Source organism: Furipterus horrens, unplaced genomic scaffold (genome assembly GCF_987537825.1).
Source record: "Furipterus horrens unplaced genomic scaffold, mFurHor1.1.pri manual_scaffold_2, whole genome shotgun sequence".
NCBI classification, from domain to species: Eukaryota; Metazoa; Chordata; class Mammalia; order Chiroptera; family Furipteridae; genus Furipterus; species Furipterus horrens.
In genome coordinates this window covers 61,730,170-61,744,109 of record NW_028327172.1, presented here as the reverse complement: position 1 = coordinate 61,744,109, position 13,940 = coordinate 61,730,170, and the positions used below count along the sequence as shown (strand labels likewise).

Here is a 13,940-nt window from a genome sequence, read left to right as displayed (position 1 = left end):
GAGTAAGGCACAGCTTGAGCCATAACCTGTTCCTGGCATAGGTATCTGTCTGCTCGTCTGCCTGATGATTTTGTTTTCATGTTAATTTAGTCACTCAATAATTCTGAGCCCCTGCTGTGCCAGGCACTATGCCAAGTGTTAAGGATATAGCAGTGCACACATTAGACACGATCCCACTCATTGAACTTACAGCATAGAATGCGAGTCGGGCATTTAGTTTAAACATCACATAAATAAATGTATAATAAGAAGTTGTTTTTGTCTTATGGAAACAATAGAGAGAATACAATAGGAAACCAACTTTTCTCTTTCAGGGAGCTTCTCCAAGGAAGTGAAATTTAAGCTTAGATCTAAGATGACCAGAAGTTAACCAGGAAAAGTATAAGAAGAGATTTTTCAGTTTGAGGAAAGAGCATGTGTGAAGCGCTCGCTCTAGACAGGCAGAGGTTTGGTGCATTTTGTGAATGTAAATAACGTGGTCCGCAAAGGGAAAATGTTTAAGAGGCAGGCAGGGGTGAGATCATGCATAGCTTGGATGCTATGTTAATGACTTTGCATTTTATACTAATGCAAAAGGGGAGGAAAAAAATCTGATCTGTATTTTTACAGATCATTTTGACTGCACTGAGAATAAGCCAGGAGGACAATAATGGAAGCAGTGAGCCCTGTTATTGCAGTGGAGGTTATTGCAGCTGGGAGATGACGCAGGCTTGGATTCAAGTGGAAAGAGAAGTGGAAAAAATAGCTTTGAGGTACATTTTGGAGATAGAATCAATAGGACTTGAAGATAGACTGAATGATGGGTGTGAGGGAGAACAAGATGTTAAATATTCTCAGATTTTTGGCTTGGACAGTTGGGTAAATGTATATGCCATTTACTGAGTTGGAGAGGATTGAAAGGGTAGCAGAGTGGGGTAAAATTAGGAATTTCAGCATCAGTGTACTGGTGACAATCAACTAAAATGTGTGTGTGTCTGACATTTTTTCTACAAGTGAAGAATAAAGTATGAAAAGAGGTAAGAAAAAGGGGGAAATAAGGAGACAATTTGAAAAAGTAGAAAATAAAATTTCCAAAGGCGTGATGTGAGGGGGATTGGGGAGTGATGTATATCAGGATTGCTGAGGGTGTGTAATTTGAAAAAGAGATATTCAAAATTATACTGTAATTTTTTAATTTGGGGAAAAATAAAAAAACCACTATGTTCTTCAGAATACAGATTATAGGAAATAAACTAAAAAGAATCATATCTGGTGGGTCCACACAAAAGGTAGACTATTGTCTGCTTTTTGGCTTTGGTGAGTTTTATGGAAGAAAGCATCAACACCCCCACTGAAATGCAAGAAATGTAACTTTTATGTTTATCAGAAAAGAGCACAGGTTAAAAAAAAGATTTATTGACACTGAGCCAGAAGAAGGGAGATGAGAAGGCAGCATAAAAAAAGGGGAAGGAGAGAAAAAGAGAAATGGGTGGAGGATTTTTCCAGCAAGCGAAGACATCTCTGCCATCATGCCTGTGCCAATGCAGGTGCTAATGGTCCCCTGGGTTTGAATCCCAGCCCTGCCATTTATTAGGGGTGATCTTGAGCATGTCAGGTAACTTCTCAAGCCTCAATTTTCTTATTTTTAAAACACTGATAATGATAGCACTTACCTCATAACGTGATTGTCAAGTTTAAAAGAAACAACTCACAAGAAGTGTTTAACAAAATGCCTGGCACAAGGGAAGTGCTCAAAAAATGTTAGTTGCCTTTATCTAGCTGACTATAGATGCATAATTACTAGAAAGTGGTTGTAGGTGTGTGTGTCTTCTCACTTCCCTATAGCTATGGAGACTTTGATCTCTTAGGTTCAAAATTGTATAGTTTACTGTATCAAAAAATAGTTTTTTATGATTTGGTAAAAAATACAGGAGGATATAATGAATATTTATAAAGCATTCTAAAATATTATTAGGATTTAATTGATGCAAATTAGTTAAAATGCCCCATGTGATTACAGAGCCAAAAATATGTCTTTTCATTTATTTCTAGAAATGTTAGATATAATTTAAAACTTGCTATTTAACTCTCTAGGGAGGTCAGTAATTGACTTCGAAACTTATTCTTTGAAAATACAAAAAAATAGAGATAATATTCTGAGATGCTCTTGATATATTCATTTTCACTTTGAATCATTATAAGATTTATATTTTCTCAAATCTTAAAAGAATTATGAAGACTTATAAAAATGTTCTATCTGAAAACATAACTATATAAGTATCCCATTATGTCTAGGAACGTCATAATTGAGATCTCTCAGTTTAAACTGACTCTCTTCTCTCTCTGACTTTGGTTACTATGTAAAAATGGAGTTTTATTATTTACCATACACATACTTTAGAATATTAATGCAAAATTATGTCCAATCTTAGGTTTAGAACAATTTGTTTACAAAATTGTGGTAAGACTAAACATTCTAAAGTCAAATCTGGAATCCATACTTATTGGCAATATCATACTGAGGGTAATGCCTTAGCTTCTTTAAATTTTATGTATATATACATACATATATATAAATATATATGTATGTATATATATAAATATATATGTGTATATATATAAATATATATGTGTATATTTATATATATATATAATGGGAACGACTAAGAGAACATATGTAATCACCTAGCTTGATAACATACTGTAAATGTTAAGATTCTATATTTTTGTCGTTAGATAGAACTAGCTAACTATGTAGTTTTAGACAAGTTTCTTAATATCCCAAAGGAGTCAGTTAAATGATGGCACTAATTTAATCTTCTAGTTAAAACATTAAATGGTGACAATAGTATCTACTTCTGAGACTTTATTATATGCCTGGAGCATAGTAAGTGTTCATTTATTAGCAAAAATATACTTAATAAATATTATATTTTATCCTTCTGATTTAGGGAAATAGTGCTACTTATATGTCAAAATTAATTCTTCTGGAAAACTATAATTAATACCTTATTAAAAATGCATGGGAACCGAGAACATTGGAGGATCATGTGATCATGTCTGAGTGTTCTTTGAACACACCAGGAAAAAAAACAAGGCAATGTTCTTGATTTCGCCCATTGCACCAGGGGAGCAGAACATCTCTCCACCTTGAAGGTGCCGAGCACCAGAGAAATAAGCAGAGGTGGATTCTACCCATTCATTCATTGTGGAAGCACATGCAATTTGAGAAGATGAAGTGAGGAAGCACATGCAGTACCTGGTCATCTCAGAGTCAGGGAGCAGGCCTAGATGGTAGTGGGGGTAAGGAGCTGAGAGAAGGAAGCTTTTGTCACACTCAACAGGGGAATAGTGCCTGGGAGAAATAGGCTTATCACACAATTTGTTCACAGTGCTGTAAACAGGTTCCGGAGGCCTGGTGATACAAGAGGAAGAGAAAGAGATGCATGGTTAGCACATCAAACAACTGTGAGCCTGATAGCATTTCACTGTATACAAAAGTAAAAATCCAAAACAATGTTAGAGTTTCATTAGGCCCAAGTTAAAGGTCTTTTTAGGAAATAGGATCTCTAGTTAGAAATCGGACCCTTGGCTCATGTTTGGCATGACCAAAATCCATATGCCAGATACCCCAGTAGCATCATAATCACCCTATAAATGCTATGCCTTTTTGGATAATTCAGTCTGAAATGCCACACTTTGGGATCATCTGATATGGCTCTTTCTAAACTTTAGTCTCATTAAAAAATTTTTATTTTATTTTATTTTTAGAAAGAGGGGAGGGGAGGGAGAAAGAGAGGGAGAGAAACATTGATCTGTTGCCTCTTGTCTATGCCCGGACCTGGGACCAAACCTGCAACCCAGGCATGTGTTTTGACTGAGAATTGAACCAGAGACCTTTCACTTTGTGGGACAACATCCAACAAACTAGGCCACACTGGTCAGGGCTAGTGTCAACTTTAATGCGAACTTCACAGAGACATCATTCCCTGACCACTGTGGGGCTAAGACATCCTGTTATTTTTCACAGCACCTATTCACATCATAATATTTTTTGTCAGCATGAAATAAACTTTCTTGTTTGTTTTCTTTAATTTATTATTTCCACTGTCACTACACCATAAATTTTATAAAGACAGAGACTTCATTTGTTTTTTGAGCCGCTAAAATAGAGTCTGGGACATAATACACATTCTATAAATATTTATTAAATGCCTACATAAATATATGAATATAACTTTTCACATATATAGCAATTTTTTGGGGGGTGTTGGCCTTATTTAGGAATCTAATATAGCTTATATGATCTGGGTGGTTCCTCAAATTATTTATTTATAGATTACCCCACAAAAATTGATTTCAGTTTTCTATAAATAGGATGTTCATTTTAGTAAAATTTCTATTAAATGAATTAATCTAGGGGTACTGAAACATTATATAAAATAGTAACATTTTTATGGTTATTACTTACACATACATAGTATGATCAGATACATTTTACCTATAATTTTTGTTCAAAGATCCATGTGCTATAAAACCCTGATTACTAAAAAAAAAAAAATTCCACAGCTCCTTCCCCTATTTTTAACATATCTGAAATTGCTACCAATATCTTCCCTTTACGGTAAGAATTTAAAGATATAAATTTAAATGAAAGAACTATCTAGCAGACTGGGCCATAGACCCAGGAAGTGTAGGCTTGCCTGGGAAACTAAGGAGTAGGTCAGCACGCAGGACTGATGGCGCGTGTTGGGGCCACAGGACTCCAGAGGTAGCAAGCGGTGGCCACGTGCCCGAGGACGGGTATAGCATGTGAAGGTGGCAAGCTCAGTGAGGGCAGAGTCCATGTTTCTGTAGCTCTAGCCCCCAGCATGGCCCCTAATGTATTATGGGAACTCAGTCAATGCTTCCTGAACTGATGGAGGAGGGAGAGCAAGGAGGAAAAGAGAATAAGTATTAAGGCAAACTTTACCTAATGTATAATATTATTGTGATCCAGTCATTGTTTAGACACACAGTCTAGAGAACTGGATTCTTTCCTAACACAAAGTTTTCTACCACACAGAAAGAGATCCCTTCATCTGTTGATTTTGCACAGCACCAGAGAGGGGCTGAGAACTGAGTAGGAGAAATTCAGAGGCCTATTTTGTCCTCCAGAATCGTTATCTCAGTGGTAAAATGAGGTACTTTACAATAAAGTCGGCTTGTTCTATCCCAGTGGCTAATAGGTAACATTTATAAGAAAAATTTAAGGTTTCTTAAATGAGATAACCAAAATTATTCTTACTTTAGGGAAGTTGATATATATTTAGTTAAAACAAGTACTCCAGTTTTAGAAAAACCTAGGACGTTTGTAAATTTCTGTTTATTAGTTATACATACATACAATATAATGGTAAATGACAGTCTTTCATAAAGGCAGCTGCAAAATCATTCTTAAAAAGTGTTTTTATCAGTTTTGATAAATCGTTTTGTGTGAAATGATATACTGTAAAAGAAAAGACATTTTCAGTTAGCTACTCAAATATATCTTTCAAATAGTCAGGTTAGAAACTATTTTTGATTTTCAGGGAGTCTGTTTCTGCATTGTTGACATGTTCAGCTTAATGGAGATACATGCACATTTTTCAGGGTCCTGGAGACAGAAAGACCCAGAAGGCTGATCAGATAAAGAAAGTCACCTTGGGAGATGATGGACTTTTCTGCACCTAAAATGTTGCTGTCCACATACAAACTTTAGCTTGTAAAGGGCTTTGTATTAACGAGCTGCATTTATATCAATTAAACAAGACATGAGGGGGCACGTACAGGCTCTACAGGAATTACTCTGGGTAGGTTATCACCAAAGGTCTGTATATTATTCTCCAGCTTTTCCACTCTGAGATAGAGCTGCTGTGGTAGAAATGGCTGGATTGCCTTCCAAACATCCATGTACTCCTTTTTTCTCAGTAACAGAAACCCTATTTTCCACTTGTCACTTTTCCTGTAGTAAAGATTTTATTTCTCAGACTCCCTTGTAGATAGATATGGCCCAGGAAGATGTTCAGCCCAATTTAATCTAAACAGAAGGGTTTCAAGAGACTCCTTAACTGATGGCTTAAAGGGAAGATGATTTTGTTGGGACCCTTGTAATTCTTCTTTTTCCTACTTCCTCCCTCTGTCGACCTGGGATCCATGTATGATGGCTGGAGCCTCAGTGATCATCCTGGACCATGAGGCAACCTTGTGGATGAAAGCAAACAATATCAGTAGCAGAGCATCATGTTAGAGCCTGTGTCACTGAAGACATGGAGTGACACTGTACCACCTCTGGACTACCTACCTCTGGGTTTTTTTTATGTAGGATAAAAATAAACTATCTTGTTTAAGCTAGTGTCATTTTTTTGTATATAAACAGGGCCTAGTATTAACAAATATACTCTTGCAAAATATAAGACCAATAATCTAATACAAAGAAATTACTAGGACCTGCCATAAGGCAATAATACATTTAATTTGTCAGAATTTCATCTAACACCTTCTGTATACACAGAACAAATATAAATATTTTTTTTTTTGGCTATAAATTTAAAGTCTGTGACTGTTTAGAGAACTTAGTGCATCTTTATTTAAAAATATTACATATATAAAATGGTGGCTGATCTAAACTGCCAGCTCAGGGCCTAAGAATAAAGGAACCGATGACTTCTTTTAGGCCATAAAACATTTTCATGATGATGTTATTCCAGTAACATTGTACTTTCTGCCTAGGAGGGCTAATTCAATTTTCTTAGTTTCATGTTGACACGACAGACCAAGAAAATGATGTTACCAATTTTCCCCCAGTCCTTTTACCTCAGTATTTTGAGACAAATGATCAGATTCAAAGCTGGCTAGTAGATATCTTAAGAAAAAATCTATCCTACTTGTATTGTATTAAATTAAATCAAGGGATATTTTTACTCTCTAAACACTACAATAGATTCAAGAAAATAAATATGAAGCCCTGTACATTGCACACTGTTGAGCTCTTGAGACTTTCACCTATGTCTTTTGGAACCATTTTATGAATGTAATATTATTTTATGGCTCATTATTTAGTAGATTTGGTATTTGGGGGAAGCTTAAATGCATTAGATTTTAGAAAGAGGCCCTTATTTATTTGCCTGCAATCACTTCCAGAATTGTTTCAATACTCATGATTTATAGCCTTATCAATGCAGAGATTTAGCTACTAATATTGCAGGCTTCTTTTAACCTATCATTCAGTCTTTCATTCCTTCCCTATTTATCTACATGTCATTTTGTATAGTCACTGACTAAAGAGAAGATATATCAAATCTGGTTTCTTTTCTTGAGAGAACACTATATCGCAGAATGTGGGTAGATAAAAAACCATAAAAAAACCACTTGGCAAACCTAAGTAAGCCTTTTTGCATTAATGACAATGTCCTTGTGCAACCAAAGAGCTCAATTAAAAATATCAGTGACAATAATCAAAACAGCATGGTATTGGCAGAAAAACCAACAAATAGACCAATGGAGCAGAACTGATAGCCTGGATATAAACCCACATGCATATAGACAAACAATTTTTGACAAAGGAGCCAAAAACATACAATGGAAAAACAGAAAGCCTCTTCAATAAGTGGTGCTGGGATAATTGGAAAGCCACATGCAAAAGAATGAAAGTAAACTGTCATGAAACACAAAATTAGCTCAAAATGGATCAAAGTCCTAAACATAAGACCTCAAACAATAAAATACAAAAAAGGAAACATAGGTACTAAACTTACAGACCTTGGTCTTAGGATTTTATGAATTTGACTTCAAAGGCAAGGGAAGTAAAAGCAAAAATAAAGGAATAAGACTATATTCAACCAAAAAGCTCCTGCATAGTAACAAACAAGCAAACAAACAAACAAAAACCATCAACAAAAAAAGGTAACCAGATGAAAGGAAGAAGATATTTGCAAACACTTCTGATAAGGGCTTAATATCCAAAATCTATGAAGAACTCATACAACTCAACAACAAAATACAAACAATCCAATTAAAAAATGGGCAGAGGACCTGAATAGACGCTTCTTCCAAGAAGACATACAGATAAAAGACCAACAGATATTTTAAAAGATGCTCAACTTCACTAGCTATTAGGGAAATGCAAATCAAAACCACAATGAGATACCACTTCACACTTGTTGAATAGCTATTATCAACAAGACAAGTAATAACAAGAGTTGGAGAGGTGGCAGAGAAAACCCTCATACACCACTGGTGAGATTATAAATTGGTACAGCTACTATGAAAAACAATTGGTGGTTCCTCCAAAAATTAAGAATGGAGTTAACCATATGAGCCAGCTATCCCTCTTCTGGGTTTCTACCTGAAAAATTTGAAAACATTTATTCATAGGGATATATGTAGCCCTATGTTCATTGCAGCATTATTCACAGTGGCCAAGACATGGAAACAACCTAAATGTCCTTCAATAGACAACTGGATAAATTAGATGTAGTACATATATACAATGGAATACTACTCAGCCATAAAAATGATTCAATACTGACATTTCTGACAATATGAATGGATCTTGAGAATATCATGGTAAGCACAATAAGTCAACAACCATATAAGCAACAAATAAAAAAGGCAAACAAAAACTCATAGACACAGACAACAGAGGGGGAAAGAGGGAAGCTGGGAGGTGGTAAAGGGGTTAAATATATGGTGATAGTAGGAGAATTGACTTGGGGTGGTGAACAGACTGCAATATATAGATGATGTATCATAGAATTGTACACTTGAAATCTATAAAATGTTATTACCCAATGTCATCCCTATAAATTTAATAAAATTAGAAAATGTCAGTGAGAATATCCTTTCAAGTGGCATAAAATGGGGTTCATATTTGAAGAATTCTGTTTGCTAGCTTCATTACCATCTTAGAATTCTAGCATGTATTATGTACTAGATTGGCCATAATATAAGCTACACTCAGAACACAGGGAATGGCACATCGTCGTCGGCAGCCGTCCGTCTCAAGAGACGATGGTGTAGCTTCTTAAGAGTCTATCTGCACCGCCGAGAATGGCTGTGCAGTCCGACTCGGGAGTGACACGGTATCTGTCTCCTCCTGTGTTGAATCGACATCTTGCGATGACGCTGGAGTGTCCTCTCCAGTGAAGCTGAAGCTACAGAGCCTGGGCAGGGTGATATGGAGGGTCCGCTGTTGCCCATGCAGCAGACCCCCCCTCTCTTCGCAGCTGAAGGGTCCAAGGGAAAGACGGAGTCAATACAGCTTGGCTTCAGGTGCGCCGCAGGAGTTGCCGGTGTTGACTACAACGTCAAACCGCCTTAGGGACTCCGGCTCCGGATTTTCTGTCGGGGTTTACTCCCTTAGCCTTTCCCCTGAAGAGGTATGCCGCAAGGCAGCGGAGGTTTTTTGGAATCAGAGTTTTCCTTCTCTGATGTGCCCTGACTGGAAGATCGAACCAGCGACACTTAGCTCGCAGGCCGACGCTCAATCCACTGAGCCAAACCAGCCAAGGGCTGGTACTTAATTTTTATGAATAAGTAATTTATATTGTTAATTTTTACCATTCTCCATTGACAGAAATGAAAAGGAATTTCTAAGTTAGTTTGAATCTCGTAACTAGGTTTAACTTTGTTAGGCCATCATTAATTCTCACAGGTTATACAGAAGAGCAGAAACCCCAGTGTTGTCAATTAGGAACTGACAGCTTTAAGCACTTGAGGTGCACGATTCATCCACTCTCAGTGGGATGGGCTTCACATATGTGCAAATATGGCCATAGCAGTGTCTGCCCCAAGTTCCCATGGGGGTCATCCCATGAACACTGGGCTCCTCACAGGCTTCTCAGCCCCGAGTTCCAGAAGAGCTAAAGCCAGCACTCAGCATTCTTATTATTTCCTGCAGTTTAATTCTCTGTGACCTCTCTGACAGACAGAAGAGTAATGCCAATTTATGAGCTGTCACAGGGATCTGGGTGGCAGAAACAGATGCCACCATCACTTCCCATTTATTCAGTAAAGAAGTGCCAGTCAAAATTGAAAGGGCCTGTTTATCCTATTATAAACCTCCAGAGTCACCTGGATCAGAAGGTAATGAATATGAAAATCCAATCTGAGGTACCTACTGTCTCTTTTCATTCTGTGGATGCACCCATAAGAGAGAAAAAGTAGTTAGAGATTTTAGTGGAACCTCTAAGTGAATTTATAAACAAATCATTTACCTTGTTGTCCACTTATCAGGGGCCAGAGATAAATGGGTTTGCAGTTTCCAGTGCTGAGCCATCAGCATATATTTGCATATATATGGATTTGTAATTACAGGCTCTTATAGCATGTAATTAGCACAACCTGGCCTTTAGTGATCTCTCTCTTCTCTGAACTCCATTAGCACTTGCTATTGTTTCCTGAGCATTTTCTTTTCCTTTTTAAAAATTTATTTATTGATTTTTAAAGAGAGAGGAATTGGGGAAAGAGAGAGAGGGAGAGAGGAGAGAGAGAGAGAGACATTAATTTGTTGTTCCACTTATTTATGTGTTCATTGGTTGATTCTTGTATGGGCACTGACAGGGATTGAACCCGCAACCTTGGCATATCAGGATGATGCTCTAACCAACTGAGCTACCTGGTTAAAACTGTTTTCTTGGCATTTTCAATTGCTAGTCCATAATGCTGGTGTATTAAAGGGAGGTGCTTTATCGAATATTATTCTAAGAAAAACTACCTTCCCTGCAACTGTCCTTTCTCATTTGTCCCACTTGACTCCAGCCCAACTCAGTCCTCCCCTAGCCAAAGTTCCTTAGACTCGGATTGGGGCACTGACTCTGCAGACATGATATGTATGAATAATAGGTCTTAAAAAAAAAAAGCTAGGCCAATTGGATCCTCCTGTGGACTATGAATAATGGGGAAGAAAAACGAATTACCAACTGGTAGCATAAAGGCAAGACTCAGACATGTAGAAAGCAGCTGAGGCTATGACCACTAATTATAGAGCTCCAGAGTGAACCTCTACCAAATTTTATTGATAAAGTGTCTAAAGGTTCCTTGAACCTAGAATAATAGCTTGTATTCATCCTTTAAGGGGGCTATGATGGTTTATGCTATTAAATTTCTCTGCTGGTTCCCATATGACATTAACTATATAATGAAAACAAACCACCATCTTCCATCGTATTCCTTTACAGGAGCTTAGGTCAGATCTGCTTGCAATCAATAGAGTGAAAATAAAACAGGAACTTTGCTTTTTCTGTTTCTTTCAGATCACCTCAACTAGACTATGCTACTCAAAGACAAAAGATGAAAACTTGGACCCCTATGTAATCCCATAGTACCTGAGATCCTGTCTTTAGAAATTTGATATTTTGTTCATTATGAATTACTTTGTATTAATTTTAGTATCTAAAATATTGCATTAAAATATTATTTTAATTACTAAGTTTCTGATGCCCCCTTAAATTTTGGGTCTGCCACGCTGACCTCACTTGCTTCCTCTTAGTCCCATCTCTGTACCAGAGATAATAAATATTTAACACAATGTTGATGATGACAATGATGGTGATTGTAAATACTGATCTGTGAAGATACAAGGTCAAATGAATATAACTCCCTTTTCTTAGTGGTAACAGTAAGAGTGACTCACACTGCAAATAAGTTTTTCTTTCAAATGACTCACACTTGATTGAGTCCCTCCATTCAAGGGACTGATCACAAAGCCCTCAGGCAGCCTCAGGTAGGGTCCTTCCCTCAGTGCACTGTCATGCCTGGTTCCCAGGGCTCTTTCTTTCTTAGACTGTCAGCTCATAGAGGATCAGGACCGAACCTCATTTATCTTTGTTTCCCCATAGCTTTCCTGAATACAAGAATGTACGAATGAAGCACTGCCATAGAAAAGAAATAGAGTTGTGACAGAAAAAGTGATCATCATTTCTTATTCTCTTTTGCTGAGCTAGAACTAAAATGGAGACCCTAAAATTGCAATAGGTGCAATAGGAAGGATTTGGGTTATATCCTTGTACACCTTTAAACACAAGTCTCTCTTTCTCTTATAGACTAACATGGATAAATCTGTAAATAATTCAGATTCTCCAACCTTCATGCTTCTGTGGCCTTCCTTGACTATCCAAAATGGGGAGGAACACCTAGCTCCATGCTCCTACATAAACAGGACACAGAACCAGACTCTCTTAATGATTGCAGCTGGGATGCAAAGAGCTTGGCTAGCATCCCTAAGCATCTAGTATATTGCCTGACATAATTCAGAAGAAAAGAGTTTTAATCTTATAAGGATGCCCCATGCTCCTCTTTATAGTAATACACTGGGGTTTTATTGGCCAAAGATGTGGAGAAGTAAGCAAGCTTAAGAGGATTGAATTCCAGGCCTGAGATAATAGGTGTTAAGGCGAAAATTCTGGAAAGTAACTGGGGGATAAAAGAGAATATAGGACTAGGTTGTGAACTATGTGGCTCAACATGTGAATCTGACATGATAATGATAAGGACTAAGGAAGAAGCTGACTTCGCTTACACTGAATTTTAAGCAGAAATGTATTAGTCATTTGATGAAGGTGCTATTAGAAATTTAAAAATATGATATATAGAAATCTGAGAAATGGATTTGTCTAAATGATTTCTAAGAAACTGGTTCATGGTCAATGTGGCTCAGTTGGTTGGAGTGTCATCTCGTGCACTGAAAGCTTGTGGGTTCAATTCCTGATCAGGGCACATACCTAGGTGGTGATTTGGTCCCTGTTTGGGTGCATGTGGGAGCCAACTAATCAGTGTTTCTCTCATGTTGATGTTTCTCTCTCTCTCTCCCTCATGCCTTATTTCTAGGCACGATCGGATTGGCCCCCCAAGGACTTCTACTAGTGCCCTTGGAGAAGATGTCTATTCTCACCATACTCACCATACTCAAGTTTTCCAAAACTTAGCTTCCACATTTTAATGTTATTAAAAAGCCTCCTCTGCACACCAGCAAAGTTGTAAACTACAATATTTACGCAGAAGTAAATTATTATTGGACAATGAGGTGACTGCAAAGAAACAGAGCTAGTTTGGATTCTGGCTCTTCCAAATTCTACCTGTGTGATCTGCTGTTTCTTAACTTCTCTGAGTCTCAGCATCCACATCTGGAAAGTGGGGATAATGCTATTGGCCTCAGAGTGCCTGTGAGAAATAGGAAGAATGCTTATAAAGCACCTCACTCAGTGTGTGACACTCACAAATAGCATTATTTTTATTCTCAGGCACTCAAGCAGGGATGCTAGTTCCTGAGAATGTTGTCCCCCAATCAGGCAGGTCACACATTAACACTTTAATGGAATGTAGATTCTTTACAAGAGGGTTGGATAAAGTAAGTAACAATCAGTAGCTTTTAGGACCACAAAAGGCACTGCATAATGATGATTTCTAAAGACTCACTTTTGCTCCTGATGTTGAAAAGGTAATTGATCCTGGAGGTTAATTCTCACTTTCTTTGAACTTCTCAATTATTTTCATTGCCTCTAATAAGGTATTACCCCCAAATCCAAACTCTAATTTATGCCTGTACTTTCACATTGATTTGCTTTCCTGTATGGCTCACAGGTGTGAAGTCATATCAAATTGTTGGGGCTGTAAGTAATTTGTTATTAATGATAGTTTATGCACCATAATCTATAAATATTTACTCTTTAAAATAGAAATTAGGATTGATTTACCATTTTCTCTTTATAAACATTGCTCTTAATTATATTTTCTTATGTTTGCTTATTGAGGAGAAAAATGGCAGAGTCAGAGCTACACCACATAAAGTCAATTTAAAAGTTTTGAATTATTAAGTGCTTCATTTTCTCAAAGAATGTTTGGGTTTCAACAAAATTTGGCCCTGTCATGAAAGTGAGTTATGAATGGTTCATGGAGTGTTTAATTAGAATAAGAAGTTAAAAGTCAATGACCTTGGCAATGGT

General features: G+C 37.1%; 1 protein-coding gene across 3 annotated transcripts in view; it reads right to left on the bottom strand.

The window, feature by feature from the left end:
* The window catches only part of DLG2 (discs large MAGUK scaffold protein 2), a 725,256-nt gene that overhangs the window by 438,722 nt on the left and 272,594 nt on the right, over positions 1-13,940 (bottom strand). For all 3 annotated transcript variants that reach the window (XM_090265790.1, XM_090265791.1, XM_090265792.1), the window contains exon 9: positions 3,239-3,394. In XM_090265790.1, the coding sequence (XP_090121916.1) occupies positions 3,239-3,394 (156 nt within the window). The remainder of the gene's footprint in view (positions 1-3,238; positions 3,395-13,940) is intronic.